The 16,466-nt window shown below is 35.8% G+C and overlaps 1 protein-coding gene across 1 annotated transcript in view; it reads right to left on the bottom strand.

Annotated features, from left to right (window-relative positions):
* LOC150100045 (ATP-dependent translocase ABCB1-like) overlaps window positions 1-16,466 on the bottom strand; it is a 280,795-nt gene that overhangs the window by 147,323 nt on the left and 117,006 nt on the right. The window contains exons 13-15 of the mRNA XM_090403288.1: window positions 8,158-8,361; window positions 6,396-6,566; window positions 2,779-2,940 (exon numbers count right to left, since the gene is read on the bottom strand). Coding sequence (XP_090259414.1) covers window positions 2,779-2,940; window positions 6,396-6,566; window positions 8,158-8,361 — 537 coding nt within the window. The remainder of the gene's footprint in view (window positions 1-2,778; window positions 2,941-6,395; window positions 6,567-8,157; window positions 8,362-16,466) is intronic.

Here is a 16,466-nt window from a genome sequence, read left to right as displayed (position 1 = left end):
TACACTCCGCAATGGACTGTTTCAAACAAATAATTCCTGAAACAATTATAAACGTGATTGTGTGTGAAACTAATAGAATAGCCAGAGATCATTATGATGTATCCAAATCCACAGCAATACAAACTACCTACCTCGTATTTGGTGTGATACTGATGCTGATGAAACCTATACTATATTGGCATTCTAATATATGCTGGAAGTTTTATGCCAAAGTTTTTGATTTACATTTTGCACCAAAAATGCATGGGTTGTAATTACACCCTGTACAGTTAACGCTGAAATATTTGAACACAGAGAGAAGGTTAAATCCTTTCTTTTCTATCCTATAATTTATTCACCTCCATTTTCTAACATATGAATACTGGCTTGGGACAATTTACTCTCAAGAGCTTCAAACAGAATGCTTACCCTATATATATATATATATATATATTAAACATGCCAAGTAATTTTATAAACTTGGTTTAATCCTATTTTCCCAAGTGAGCAAACAGACAATTAAGTCTGTTTGCTCACTTAATTGCACCTGAACGTAGTTCAAGACTGAGGCAACTCGGTGTAAAGGTGGCATAACCTCAGATCACTTTCCTTAGTATTCTTCCCTAATACAAAAGCACATCCCCTTGCGGAGATGTATGATGCTATGTATTAAAGGCAAGGGCCACTACCCAGACCAGTTTTGACCTTTATTGAGGTCTCATCAGTGGGAGCCAGACCAAACGAATGCCAATTTATAATACAGAGCTTATAAATTTTACCTCAACAGGTTGCCAAAAGGTGCTTTGACCTTATTAAATAAATCTCCAGATGAGAGAAAGATGTAGAAAGTATTTTTAACTTTTAACATCTCTGCAAGGGGATGTGCTTTGTATTAGGGAAGAATACTAAGGAAAGTGATCTGAGCTTATGCCACCTTTGCACCGAGTTGTCTCAGTCTTGAACTATGTTCAGGCGCAAACTTGACTTAATTGTCTGTTTGCTCACTTGGGAAAATAGGATTAAACCAAGTTTATAAAATTACTTTAATACATAATATACCCAAGTTAAAAATACTTTCTACATATATATATATATATATAGGAAATCCAAAATCCTGATCAATCCAATGTTATATTCTAGTTCTAATCCACTTGGAAAACTTTCTCTTTACACTCTCCAGATATACTCAAAAGGTCTGAACTTAAAGCATACATTTCTGCCTCTTTGCCAGATAAATAACCATACTCAATGTCATTCATATATTATCACACTTGCATACCACAGCTGAACTTACACACAAACATTCTCACCATTTTTCCCAAGATGATCTAGTTTCACTGATTCTCAGCATTAGGTCTCACTCAAATAATTTATCCATGCTCCTGATGCACAATCTATCCAAGTACAGACCATCGCTCCTATACAAGTATATTGTACCATCAAACTCACATCACATATCCAAGAAAACTCGCAGCCATTTCTACATAGCCTGTACACTGAGTCATTTGCTATCAAAGCCCTCTTCCTTAACTCAGTACTGGCATATCTCTCTCTCTCTAATAACCAACAATTTTTACACTCATTTTTCTTTCTCACTTCTTTCACCCTCTCTCATACTGCATATGTTGTTACTTAAATTATTACTTCCAATAAGCACTACTATTTCTTTTATTTTTCTTCTCTGGTTCTCTATTTACATTTGTCACATCTTTAGTTTTTGTCCCCAGGAAGCTTGAAGTAGTGACATTAGCAAGTGTGAATTTCATGATTGAATCATCATACCATATTACTTTTTTTTCTTACCAATTTCAGTGCTTTCCTGCTTCTTCTTGTTCTAATTATTTTACTTATTCTAAGTTTAAATGTTTCTCCACTTTGTACAATTCTCTGGTCAATTTTCAAACAAGTGTAGTAAAGTATGATATAATAAAGTATAATACAGAACATATAATATAATGTACAAGTAACTCTTATTATACCTAGGGAGGTTGTGTTCTTCAAAGAAGTATTGCTGCATATATTGAAAACAAGTAAAATGGGAAACTAATAACATGGGATAATAGAAGTTAGGTTTTCAAACAAGTGAGATTCTTATCTTTCAAGATTAATTTAATTAAAAATGCACCTATTTTTCATACACTTTCATACAATATTTTTCATTGAGGCATAAGTGCAGAAAATAAAATATTCAGTACATACAAAACAAGTAACTATTAAAGTATTTGTTTAATTTCATGACTAATACATTGTAGTCGCTTCTTCTTTAGCTGGCATGCTGAACTTGAAGGCTCATAGAAGGATAAAGGCTGCATTTTCATGAATCTCTCAATGGAAACCTAACTTGCAGTTTTCAACTTCTGATTGCAGACATTCCCACAGCATTTTTCACTTTAGCATGTGTGGTAGTTATGTGGTAGTCATATTCTTCAAAGAGAGCCAAAGCACTCTTTATCAACTTAAAAATTTGAGACATGACTTTAATTTTGAGACTTTTTCACAGGCTTTGACTAGGATCCCTAACCGATATGTTTTCATACTGATCAGGATGCAGAAGTTATTTACAGATAAAGACAATACCACATAGACCAGCAGTAGACCAATAAGGCAGTAGGGACACAGAACAGACAATGAGCACAGTGGACAGAGGTAGGAAACATGGTGCATGCAAAAAATTTTCCATGACCTTGGATAAGAAACAGTGATAGTCCTTATGTGCAGAAATGAAACTGCATATATGCAAAAATGCAGATAATGAAAGCGAGTATAATGAGAGTTACTTGTATAATACAATATTCATACCTGAGCAACGACTAACTGATGATAAAGTCCTTTCTTTTGCATCAGTTCACTGTGTGAGCCAATTTCTTCTACTCTACCATGAGAAATCACAACTATCTTGTTAGCTGTTTGTATGGTAGACAAACGGTGTGCTACGATAAAGGTTGTTCGACCTTGCCTGGCCTGAAAACAAAAATTAATTTTAAAATATTAATATTAATTGCATTAAAAATATATATTATCACCAAATATACAGCTTGCTAATTATCTGGTCTTCAATTTGCTAGTTTTTTTGCAGTCAAATTTATTTTTACAAAGAGAGTACTATTCTGATTTAACAGGATTAATTTCAACAAGATTTTTCAATAGTTTAGCTATTTAAATGATTTTTTATTGGAATATAATAAGGACACAGAACAGAATTAATTACAGCTATAATTATTAGATAAAGCTAGTTTTTTCATAAATTGATTAATGATGTACACCCTATCACATTCTGGTAAATAAGCATAATTAGCATTCTGTTTATTAGAGTACACCAATAGACAAAACACAGGAATACAGAAGAGTGATCTAGCTCCATTACATGCAATCTGTGACAGATAAGATCTCAAAGAGAGTGCAACAAATGCAGAGAAGAAAACATAAATCAAGACTAGTGACAGATACATAAAACAGAGATAACTCACCAAACACAATGGCATTTAAGGAATTATCAGAAATGTTGAAAAACCCTAATCAATGTAACAAGAAACAAGGAATGATTCTACACCTGGAGTGGTCATTTTTCATCAAGAACTGGTAATGTAATGCATTGAATCCCAGGTTTGCATATGCAAACCTCGGATTCAATGCATTACATTACCAGTCATTTTAATACAACATGACACTGCTGGCTTGTTTATTGTAAACTCCATCAGTATAAATTGGATAATGTTATTTCACTCCCCTGAAGAAGTGCTTTATAATGCACACAAAAACTAATGGAGATATAACACAGTAAATTGTTCAACCAACAGTCTCTGTGTGATAACAAGGAATTAAGTAAACTTGATGTCAATAAAGCAACTGGACTTAACAATATATAGCCATGTGTCTTCAGAGAATGCTCTATGGAATTGATGGTGCGCTGGTTTAAGATAAGTCTTGCAAAAGAGCAAGTCCCAAAGGAATGGAAGGTGGAAAAAAATTGTCCTGCTTCACAAGGGAAAGCGAGAAGGGGACTGAGGCTACAAATTATAGACCAATTTGTGTGTGTGTGTGTGTGTCTGGGATTGTTGTTAAGGTGTTAGAGAAGATGGTGAGGACTAGGATTCAGAAACAGGTTGATAATATTCTTTATGATAGTCAACGTTTATTTGTTAGATGTGAGGAGGGGGGGGGAGTCATGTTTTAGCAATCTGCTTACATATTACAAGGTGACAAATTTACTTGATAAAGGAGATGCATATACAGTAGTGTACTTAGATTTTTCAAAGGCTTTGATAAACTACTACATAAGAAGCTAGTAGCTAAATTGAAACAGATGGGATTAGATAACAGACTAGTCGGTTGTTTAGCTGATTGATTATCATATAGGTAATCAGCAAACTGTGTATGTAGAAGTGGTATCCAAAAGAGGATGATCACTAGTGGAGTGCAATAGGGATGTATTTGGGGACCATTATTGTTAAGTTCCAATGTCACTAACTTGTTACATTAATTCCCTGCATGTCTCCGGTTAACTGGCTTAACTGGAGACATGCAGCTGTTTGCCGATGATGCAAAGTTAGGAGGAACTGCGAGAAGTAAAACAGGTTGCAGTCTTGCAGGAGGATCTCAATAGACTATGTGAATGAACAAATGAGTGGGATTATTAGTTAATGTTACAAAGTCTTGAATTATGGTAGGCAAGTTTGGGATGCAGAGTATACAATTAATCGAGAAATTTTGAAAGAAGTGGAAGAGACGAGAGATATGGGAATGATGGTGGACAGAGACTTGAAGTTTAGGGGTCACATTGATAACAATTGTAAGAAAATCTCAATGAATTATGACAATAATGAAGAGAACATTGACATGCAGAAGCAAAGAGGTTATGGTTTTCTCAGGTATAAGGTTTGATCAGGCCACATATAGTCTACTGTGCACAGATTTGGTCCCCTGGTTTTCAAGGGGATGACAGCATCCAGAGAAGGTTCGGTAAGCAAGCGTCAGGTCTATGGAATCTCAGATATAAGGAGAGATTGAGAGAATGCAACTGGAAGAGCCTTGAGAATAGGAGAGAGGAAATGATTGAGAAATGTAAGTTGGTGAGGTGTTATCACCAGATTAATGTGGAGGATATTTTTCATGGAACAGAGGGAGACAAGGGTAGAACAAGAAGACATTCCTGAAATCTGCATATGGAAGGTGTGAACGGGGAATGAGAAGCAACTTCTTTGCATGAAGAGTGACTATTGAGTGGAATGCATTGCCTGAATGCATGGCGAGTGCAAAAAATGTGAAATGGTTTAAGGCAATGCTTACATGATTTTTTTGCATGAGAGTGTGGACCACCAGCAATGAGTCCTTTGACTTTATGGTGACTAGATGTTAATAACAATAATACCATATAATCCTTGCAAAAGATCAGATTTCCTTGCAAATTACCATATAAATATATTTTGCAAGGAAAGGATAAAAACAAGTTACAAGAGGCAGAAGAGATGACAGATTTGAGAGTGATGGTGGACAGACTTGAAGTTTAGAGGTCATATTCCTAAAAGTGTAAGAACATCACCATAATTAGGACACCGACATGCAGAAGCAAAGAGGTTATTATTCCCTTCTATAAGGCTTTCATTATCAGGCCACACATAGGCTACTACTGTATGCAGATTTGGTTGCTTGTTTTTCAATGGGGAGGGGGGGTGAGAATGTATTGGAGAGGTCCAGAGAAGGTTTAATAAGTGTTAGACCTATGGAATATCAGATATAAGGAGAAATTGAGGGAATACAACTAACAGAGCCTTATGAATAGAAGAAGGAGAAGAGAGAATATGATTGAAACATAAGTTGGTGAGGGACTGTTATTACCAGATTAATGTGAAGGATATTTTTCATACAGTAGAGGGAGGCAAGGGTAGAGCTAGAGGCCATCCATGGAAGCTGTATAAGGAGAGCATGAGCCAAGGAGTGAGAAGCTGGTTGCATGGAGAGTGATTGGTAAGCAGAATGCATTGCCTAAAAGTGTAGGACTGCAGAAAAGGTGAATGGGTTTTAAAACACGGTTTGATGATCTTTTTTGCACAAGAGAGAAAGTGTAGACCTCTCATGATGAGTCCTTTGACTCCATGCAGGTCTGATGATGATGATAATAATAATCTACCCATGAAAGGTTGTAAACCTACAATACATTTGATACTGAGAGTGGGCAAAGGTTTAGATAATCTAGGAATCTTGCTCTCTAGACCAAACACAGAACTTTCTCAAGTTACCTGAGGCCTCCAATAAGTAAATATGATGGTCTTACACAAATCAATGAAATTCATCTACCATCTGAAGATATTCACAACCTCTTAATTTTATAATACAGCAGTAAAATATATTTACTTGGAATCATTATATAAAATACGTACAATAATCAAAAGATTAATAGTATAATGAAAAGTACAAACCTCATCCAATGCAGCCTGTACAATTGCTTCACTAACTGCATCCAAAGCTGATGTGGCTTCATCAAGTAACAATATTTTTGGATTGCGCACTAATGCTCTAGCAATTGCAATTCTTTGTTTCTGTCCTCCACTCAGCTGTGCACCTCTTTGTCCAACGAAAGTTTCATATTTCTATAAAACCATAAAACATATTAGTAAAAAACTCATTACTTCATTATAGGTGTTATGTGCACAGTTGTTATATCACTGATTTCTCTTTGCCAAAGAAAAATCATATTTCAAAATTTGCTTTTCTTTTTAAAAAAATTAGTTCTGATGTATGTCTCTGATATATCTCACTGTGGCATGGATGATAATGAATATCTTTAGGTGGCAAGTGTCCAAAAAGAGTAAAGTTTACCACAAGTAACTACATGTTTTTCCCTAGGACAAATTTTCTGGATTATCTAAACCTTTAATCAGATTATCTAAACCTTTAATCAATTCACTCATGATATGCAATACTACATAGTAGGTTTACAACCTTTTGTGAGTGAGATTAACAAACAGCATTAACATCTGGTGTTTCATTAATATGTATGCATATATACATATGTGAAGAGTACACTGCAAAATAGTGTGTACTCTTGAAAGAAAACACCGTTTGGCAAAAATTAACAAATAAAGTACTATGTCATAAATAGATGAATACTTAAAGAATAAAGAAAATTTAAAGATCTCAAGTTCTGTAACTTATAATGTAAAGTTCCACAGCTGAATGGTTTCACCATGCACTGCTAACCTGGGAAAGAGACCATGTTTCAAGTTCCACTCACAAAGGAATTTATCAGAAAATTCTAGCTAGGGCTAACTCCCACCCAACTAACTGAAATGTAAGTAGACATTTAAATTAAAAAAATTAATATAACAGAAGAAATGTTTTTTTTTTTTAATTTAAAGAATTAATCAGGAAATTCAAATAATAGTTTATAAGAAGCCAATTTACTTTTCTTTTTTCATTTCTTTTCTTTTTTTGCAGGGAAGAAATTTCCCACCCACCAAAGATTGTAAAACAGTGTACTCTGTCAAGGCATTTCAACCATTAGCAGGATACTGTTCTACACTGGACAATGAAGAAAGTCATCTATCAACTTGGTAGTAGCAATCTGTTCTAAAATAATAAATGGAAGATGATGGTAGTATCATCTCAATAAACAAAATATACAGATATTTGTTCACTACGTGTGAATAAGTTTTCATACATTTTTCTTCTTCTTCTTTGTGTAATCATTAGTAGAAGAAGAAAAAAGCAGAGAAATGTTATTATTCAAATGTATTGATCAAACAGAAACATGTTTGAATAAACAATGGTCTATATCAATTTCTTTTGCTATGTGGTGTATAAAAGGAAGAATGAATATGAAATGATAACTTTATTGAACAGTAATAGTAGAGAGATGAGAGAAGCAGAAGAAATATTAATTTATGAAAGTTTATATCCACGTGGAAATACTGCAGTGAGAACTGCTATTACTTCAAAAAGTGCTACTTAAAGTTCACTAGGATGGTGATCTCATCTTAGGTAATGAAATTCATGTAATGCTTTAATACATTTATAAACCTCTATGCTCACAATGGGATTCATACCCCCAGTCTGATGGCTAAAGAGCAGACAATGACTTGGCGAATGAGGCCTATAATAGGGAACAATATTGACTTTGTCCAATATCAAAAGACTAAATGAAATTGAATTTTGTGAAATATGTAAAGAACTAATTCTTACCAATGGTAATTTCATAATAAATTTATGAGCATTTGCGGCTTTTGCAGCTGCCTCAATTTCTTCCTGCGTAGCAGTATCACAACCATATCGAATATTTTCTGCTATAGTAGTAGCAAACAGAACAGGTTCTTGGCCTACTACTCCTATATGATCTCTTAACCACCCAATATTCAAATCTTTAACATCTTCTCCATCAATTAATATCTGAAAAGTTTAAAAAGAAATGTACCAAAAATAAGAAAGTGATGAGTTTTAAAGATTTTTATTTATTTATTTATTTTTATTATTATTATTATTAATAACAGTAAAAGCAATATAGCAATAAAGCAAAGTTTTTAGCTTTGCATTCCTTTGAATTATGGCCTATAATTTAATGATCCTGCTGCATCAAAATTAATTTGGTTTTCAAGTTTGAAGTAACTTTATTATGATGACCACAAAGTACATTCATAAAGAAAAAACACCAGTAATAAGCATGCATACAACCAAGAAAACAAATTGCTTCATGAATTATTTCTTCTAGAAATGAAAGAGAGTCGTTTTTAATTCATTTTTCATTTGTGTTAATTCATAATCAAAATAACAAAAGTGAAGTAAAGCTTGTAATTAAATCAAATAAATATAAGCCAATTATATGGTGGTCAGTGAGCTACAAAGGTATGACAATGAATTCAGATAGCAACTGAGCACAATTAACAGGAGGTAGGGGAAGAAAAGAGTTTATGAAGGTCATGAAATTAAATGAAACGAGGCACATCCACCAGAATGAAAATGAATGGTGGATGGAAATGCAAGAATACAAAAGGTATGTTGAAAGTTTATTTTTCACTAGGTTAGACTATAATAAATTTAGTTTAATCCTTTATCCCAGTGAGAGCAAACAAAGTTTGCACCTGAAAATATCTTCAGGACTGAATATAGTGTTGTACTATCTTACCTGGGTAAGTAGTACAACACCAAGGCAACTCGTAGCAAAGGTGGAGCAAGCTACCAACACTCCTATCCCAGTATCTCCCATAATGCAAAACACATCTCTTTGTGGATAAGTATACTGTTATCACTGGGATAAAGGATTAAACTAAATTTATTATAGTCTAACCTAGTGAAAAATAAACTTCCAACATCTTTCTCTAAATCCAGAGTAATTTAATAAAAAAAAAAAAGGTGGCAAACCTTTTTTGGCAACTCCTATAGGTAAAGATGACCTTGCTACTGCTTCTGCCTGGTATCTCCAACTCTGGGCCTGGCTCCCACTGAAGAGACCTCAATAAAGGTTGAAACTAGTCTGGGTAGTGGCCAATCCTTTAATGCATAACAGTATACATATCCACATGGAGATGTGTTTTGCATTATGGGAGATACTAGGATAGGAGTGTTGGTAGCTTGCTCCACCTTTGCTACGAGTTGCCTTGGTGTTGTACTACTTACCCAGGTAAGATAGTACAACACTATATTCAGTCCTGAAGATATTTTCAGGTGCAAACTTTGTTTGCTCTCACTGGGATAAAGGATTAAACTAAATTTATTATACAAAAGGTATGTGTAAAAAATACTAAGAGTAAAAAGTGCAATAACTTATTCATCAGAGACACTTTTGGGAATTATAGTATTAATGGTGTCGTGAATGGGAGAATGGACAATAATTGCAGTAGGAAGAATGAGTAAGGATTGGAAATTGATAAAATTTATGGCCAAAGCAATCAGTATACTATGTCTGTTAAATGAGTGTTATATATACTGGAACAATGACTTTCAGTATGCCAGTTATCATCTTGACATTTAATTTGATTATATGTATTGTAATCAAAAAAAGCCTTAGAAAGAAAGTAATGTGGTCTCTACTGAATTTTACAGGATGAAAAAACTTAAGTTTCCAGAAGAGGAGCCCTGGTACCTCCATGTGGGACCAGCTAACTCACCTTTAAACTTCAAAACACTCATTCCTCATTTCTAGATGGAGTCAACTATATCTTTCCAACTAAAGTTAGACAAATGTTGCCAAGTCCTTGTGTTAACATTAAAGCACTGATGAATAAAGTAACTGATTCTTTGGAAAAATGACATGACTTTATGTAACAAGAGCTACATAATATATTAGATTTAATGTAAAAATAAACTTCAACATGTTTCAATGCTTACTGACTGACAACTTCATCAGGGAGAGGATATACAAAAATTAATCAGAAAGAATGTACAAAAAAGAAGATTTCAGAACTTCTAACAACAATTGTTTTTGGCAAGTATAACATTAATAATAATGTGGATTAGCCATGCAAGTTATTTGACATATCAAATAAAAGCTGCTCACTGTAATCAATCTAACAGACAAGCTTAGGTGTTGAACGTTATTCATAACTTATTTTAACAATATTACAACACCAAACAAATTAAATTATAAAAGAGATGTTTATTAATTGGCTTATATTGCAATGGATTTCAAACCAGCATCTTCAGAGCAAAAGAACATGTTACAGTTTACATGCGACAATTGAGTAAGTGAAGCAATTCAAACTATAACAGACAAAAGATCTCAAGTCCAAGTTTGGTGCCCTCTAATATTGTAAAAAATAAATATTACAGCTATATAGGAGGTGATCTTAAGACTGCAGTCCTAAAATTTTGGCAAATTTAATGCAATGATACTTGTTAGGAGAATACTTCATAGCCATGACTGACTAAAAATAATCTTTTGTGGTCTTCCAGTCCAGACCTGCCATAATAATGGTAGTGAATGTATTTTTATGTTCTCCAAGGCATATGGAAATGAGGATGTAAGAGAAACTGATGAAACTGTGGAGAAGCTTTTAAAAAAAAATAAAATCAATACTCTTTAATAACTGGAGAAAACCACATAAAAAAGTAAAAACACTTTAATGAAATCAATGACCAGTTTTGTACAGGCTTATTCTGTATGCTTTAGATTGAGACAAAAAAACCAAGAGATAATCCTGTCTGTCCAATATAACAAATGTTGCAATTACAATAGATTTTATATACTCTTAGTCTCTTCACAGCTAATGAGGTTGTTTTGGAAATCTTAACATCATGGGGATACAGATGGGTGATCTGGAAAAATCCAGATTTGAATGGGGATATACAACTGTTTGCAGATGATGCAAATTTGGGATGAATTATGAGGAATAAAGCCGATGTTGAAGAAGACTTGAATAGACTGAGTGAATGGGCACAAGCATGGGGATGTCAGTTCAATGTTGCGAAATGTAATTTTAAAATTTGGAAAACAAAGATGGGATGTAGAATTTACTCTTCATGGGGATATATTGTGGAGGTCGAGAAAACAAGAGATCTAGGGGTGATGATGAATAAGGATCTGAAATATAAAAGACATATTGTCAAAACTGAGAGGACACAATGAATTCTGGCAATGATGCAGAGGACACTGACGTGCAGAAATAAGGAGATTCTGGTTTTTCACTGAGTTTTGTAAAAATATTTATGTAGCTCCAAAAAGTCTAAATATTTTTACATAAATTTTACCAAGGTCAAGCCCAGTAAGAATTGTAACTTGTACATAGATGTTTGTTTAAATGTAAATAATCCCAATGGGAATTGTATATGCTCTCTGCCAAATAAGGGAATATTCTAGAAGGTGTAGTATTAAGGCAATACCTTGCCAATAGTAAACAGTATATTTTTAGCTCTTTATAAAGACATCAAATTTTGTGTGTTCTACATGGAAACGCTCAAGGTCAGTGCTAGGTAGACCGACAAAAGCTTCAAACGAATGTCCATGGCCAATATGAATAGGATTTAGGGAGTGTTGGAGAAAAACAAAGGAAGGGTCAGTCTGAGAAAAGATCAAGGGATTTCACCGAAATGTTCGGGGTCACATATCTCCATGCAAGGATTCGCAAGTGACCGAATAAAAGGCGTTGGCGAAAAGATCGCATCATCGGTTCCAGAAATTTTCATCGGTGATCCAGAAGTCGTCGAGCAGTCATCAAGAGTCATTGGCAGTTATCCATCAGAGATTGGGAACACAATTTCAGGAATCATGCCAGTGATCTAAAATAAAGATGACGGGAGCCGATCCGCCAGGCAAAGCTGATAGTTGATGACGAATTGACAAGTCTTCGCCGGGAGCTGTTGTCAGAGGGAAGAAATTGCTCCGTTAGTCCAACGTGCATGCAAGCATTCCACAAGCCGATAATCTTCGCCTGAAGTGCGGCAGGACAGAGCATCCCAGAAGCGTCAGTAAATCTATTGCCGCCGTAAAGAGGGAAAGAAAACCTGACATGGAACAGAACTCCAGTGTGAAGCCAGATCCACAGAGGGCAGTTGCCACCAAAGTGAGTGTATCTGTTTTTTCAATTTTTCTTTGAGTTTTTAGGAGAACTTTTATTAGTGGACTGTAAAGTGGAGGCTGACCTAAATAGGAAAATTAACAGTCGAAGATTAGAAAGTAAATATTCTTGTTGAGTGGCTTATACGCTGGTTAGACATGATAACTAATATTTAAGGAATTGACAGCGTATACTGGAAATATAGATTAAATAAACTTTAATATACACTTTCCGATATTTCGGCGAACGTCACGTTGCCATCTTCTTGGGAACTTACTAAAAAGACACGTGCACACAAGTACTAATAACAGCAAATGAGACTGAAGCTAGGAAGCTAGCGTTTTCCTAAAGTCCTGATGGTGCCCCCTGGCGGGCTATATTGGTAGTTCTTGGCCTTTGGGCTGAAGTTCTTCTGATAAAAGTTTCCCAAATTTGGGGCAGTTTCATGCATCCAAATTTGTTGAGGTTTGGCATGTTCCTAAGGGCCGAGGCTGATTCCATGAATAGTCTTTCATACTTGAACTTGCTGCGGTGTATTACTGTGGCTTTCTTCCATCTTATTCTGTGGCGAGTATCCAGAGCGTGGTCTGCAAGCCCAGAGTGGCTGTACTGGTGAAATCGGATGTAATCCTTGTGTTCTGAGATTCTGATATTTGCTGTCCTGCCTGTTTGGCCAAAGTAGGACAGTTTACAGCTGCAAGGGACCTGGTATACACCAGGTAGGTCTAGGGGAAGTGGTTGGTCTTTGGTGGAGCGGATAAGGGATGCCAGTTTTCTGTGTGGTTTGTAACAGGTGGTCAAGTCATGTTTTTTTAAGATTTTATTGATTTTTTCCGAGGTGCCTCTGATGTAGGGAATAGTGATGGATTTAGAGTAATCTTTTTTGTGAAGGGGAGGGGGTGGTGGGTTGTGGATAACTGGGTTAAGTATTTTTTGGATTTTTTGGAGGGGAAGCCGTTGGCTGAGAAAGTGTCACGGATGTGATTTAGTTCAGTGGTTAGGGCTTGATCATTAGAACAGATTATTTTTGCCCTGTTGAATAATGTTTTAATAACTCCATATTGTTGTGAGGGGGGGGGATTGTTGGCGAATGTATCTGCCTGTATGGGTGGGTTTTCTATAAACTGAGAAAACCAAGGTTCCATCAGGTTGGCGGGTGACTAGTGTGTCTAGGAAGGGGAGGTTATTGTTTTCTTCTTTTTCCAGGGTGAATTTGATTCTAGGGTGTTGGTTGTTCAAGTGTGTTAGGAAGGAGAGGAGTGAATCCGGGCCATGTGGCCAAATAGCGAAAACATCATCAACGTAGCGAAGCCATATGGTAGGTTTTTTGTGGGGCTGAGTTTAAGGCTTTCTCTTCAAACATCTCCATGAAGAAGTTGGCCAAGGGTGGGGAGAGTGGTGAACCCATGGCTGTCCCCTCTATCTGTTTGTAGAATTTTTCCTGCCAAACGAAATAGCCTGAGTTCATTGTAAACTGAAATAGGGCTGAGATATCGGGAGGAAATTTAGCTTGGATTAGCTCTAAGGTTTCTTTGAGGGGGACATTCGTGAATAGGGAGGAGACATCAAAACTGACCATTATGTCATTATGTTGGAGTGTAAGGTTTTCTATACTGGCTTTGAAGTGGGCTGAGTTTTTTATGTGTGATGGTGTATTGCCAGTATAGTGTGAGAGCGCTTTGGCTAAATGCTTGGCTAGTTTGTAAGTGGGGGAATCAATGCCATCCACTATGGGACGTAATGGCACATTTTCTTTGTGTATTTTTGGGAGCCCATATATGCGGGGGGGTCTAGAGTTATAGGGTTGTAGTCTGTTGGTAATCTCCACAGGCCAAGAAGTGACCTTCTTAAGGAGCCTATGGAGTTTTCTAATTTGTGAGTTGGTGGGATTGTAATCAATGGGGAGGTAAGTGGAACGATCTATGATAAAAGTTTCCCAAATTTGGGGCAGTTTCATGCATCCAAATTTGTTGAGGTTTGGCATGTTCCTAAGGGCCGAGGCTGATTCCATGAATAGTCTTTCATACTTGAACTTGCTGCGGTGTATTACGGTGGCTTTCTTCCATCTTTCTTCCTACTTTCTTCCATCTAAGATCGTTCCACTTACCTCCCCATTGATTACAATCCCACCAACTCACAAATTAGAAAACTCCATAGGCTCCTTAAGAAGGTCACTTCTTGGCCTGTGGAGATTACCATGGACCTTGGTTTTCTCAGTTTATAGAAAACCCACCCATACAGGCAGATACATTCACCAACAATCCCCCCCCCCCTCACAACAATATGGAGTTATTAAAACATTATTCAACAGGGCAAAAATAATCTGTTCTAATGATCAAGCCCTAACCACTGAACTAAATCACATCCGTGACACTTTCTCAGCCAACGGCTTCCCCTCCAAAAAATCCAAAAAATACTTAACCCAGTTATCCACAACCCACCACCCCCTCCCCTTCACAAAAAAGATTACTCTAAATCCATCACTATTCCCTACATCAGAGGCACCTCGGAAAAAATCAATAAAATCTTAAAAAAACATGACTTGACCACCTGTTACAAACCACACAGAAAACTGGCATCCCTTATCCGCTCCACCAAAGACCAACCACTTCCCCTAGACCTACCTGGTGTATACCAGGTCCCTTGCAGCTGTAAACTGTCCTACTTTGGCCAAACAGGCAGGACAGCAAATATCAGAATCTCAGAACACAAGGATTACATCCGATTTCACCAGTACAGCCACTCTGGGCTTGCAGACCACGCTCTGGATACTCGCCACAGAATAAGATGGAAGAAAGCCACAGTAATACACCGCAGCAAGTTCAAGTATGAAAGACTATTCATGGAATCAGCCTCGGCCCTTAGGAACATGCCAAACCTCAACAAATTTGGATGCATGAAACTGCCCCAAATTTGGGAAACTTTTATCAGAAGAACTTCAGCCCAAAGGCCAAGAACTACCAATATAGCCCGCCAGGGGGCACCATCAGGACTTTAGGAAAACACTAGCTTCCTAGCTTCAGTCTCATTTGCTGTTATTAGTACTTGTGTGCACGTGTCTTTTTAGTAAGTTCCCAAGAAAATGGCAACGTGACGTTCGCCGAAATATCGGAAAGTGTATATTAAAGTTTATTTAATCTATATTTCCAGTATACGCTGTCAATTCCTTAAATATTAGTTATCATATAGAAAGTAAATAATTTTCAGGAATTTATATGTGTAATAAGTCAGAGTGTAACTGTTTGCCAATTGGAAAAAATTTTGCCTATAGAATATTCCCAGCATAGAAAGGAAGGAGCAATTGTGTGTAAAAGATATTGTTTGTGTGTTCAATGAATAAGAGTTAACAATTAAGTAATAAGTACCACTGCTCGGTATAAATGATTTATGTTATTATTAAGAAAATTAGTTAAATGTGATATGATTTGTGTGAGTAAAATGCAGGAACTTAACTAATTCATTTATGCAGATTTGAATTGAGATTTTTTTCTATTACTTCAAAGGCAGTGTAAATTTCTCTTATGTGAATTAAATTTTGTTGTTTAAATAATAAATAAGTGTCGCCTGATTTTTAATTATTTGATGCACTGTTCCGAAAATATATCAGAGCCTATTAGTGAGAACCCAAGAGAAAGAATAGTAAAGGATAGATAGTAGACCACGACTGCAGATACTAATTAAATTAGAGATATTCTGAGGGTAAATAGAACACTACTGGACGCATTTTACACTTCTTGTTAATAGAAAACGAACATCAGTGGGGAAACTTTTAAACAAATAAATTTTCTGGTGTTCAAAGAATAAGAAGGCCAGTGCAGAAGGCAGTTTAGCGAAAGGAGATATATAAATATATAAAGCGATAAGATAGAGACATAAAGAAAATAAATAGGATAAAGAGAAATAATAAAGTATATAATAAAGAGACAATGACAATCAAGGAAAACAAGGAGTAGCCATAGTATTCAACACAAAATACGAGGCTAATCTTCTTGAATGGCAGTCAGT

The sequence above is a fragment of the Typopeltis vanoorti genome, chromosome 13 (genome assembly GCF_054136105.1).
Source record: "Typopeltis vanoorti isolate ZY-2024b chromosome 13, IOZ_Tvanoo_1.0, whole genome shotgun sequence".
Classification (NCBI taxonomy): Eukaryota; Metazoa; Arthropoda; class Arachnida; order Uropygi; family Thelyphonidae; genus Typopeltis; species Typopeltis vanoorti.
This window is presented reverse-complemented; position numbering and strand designations above follow the sequence as displayed.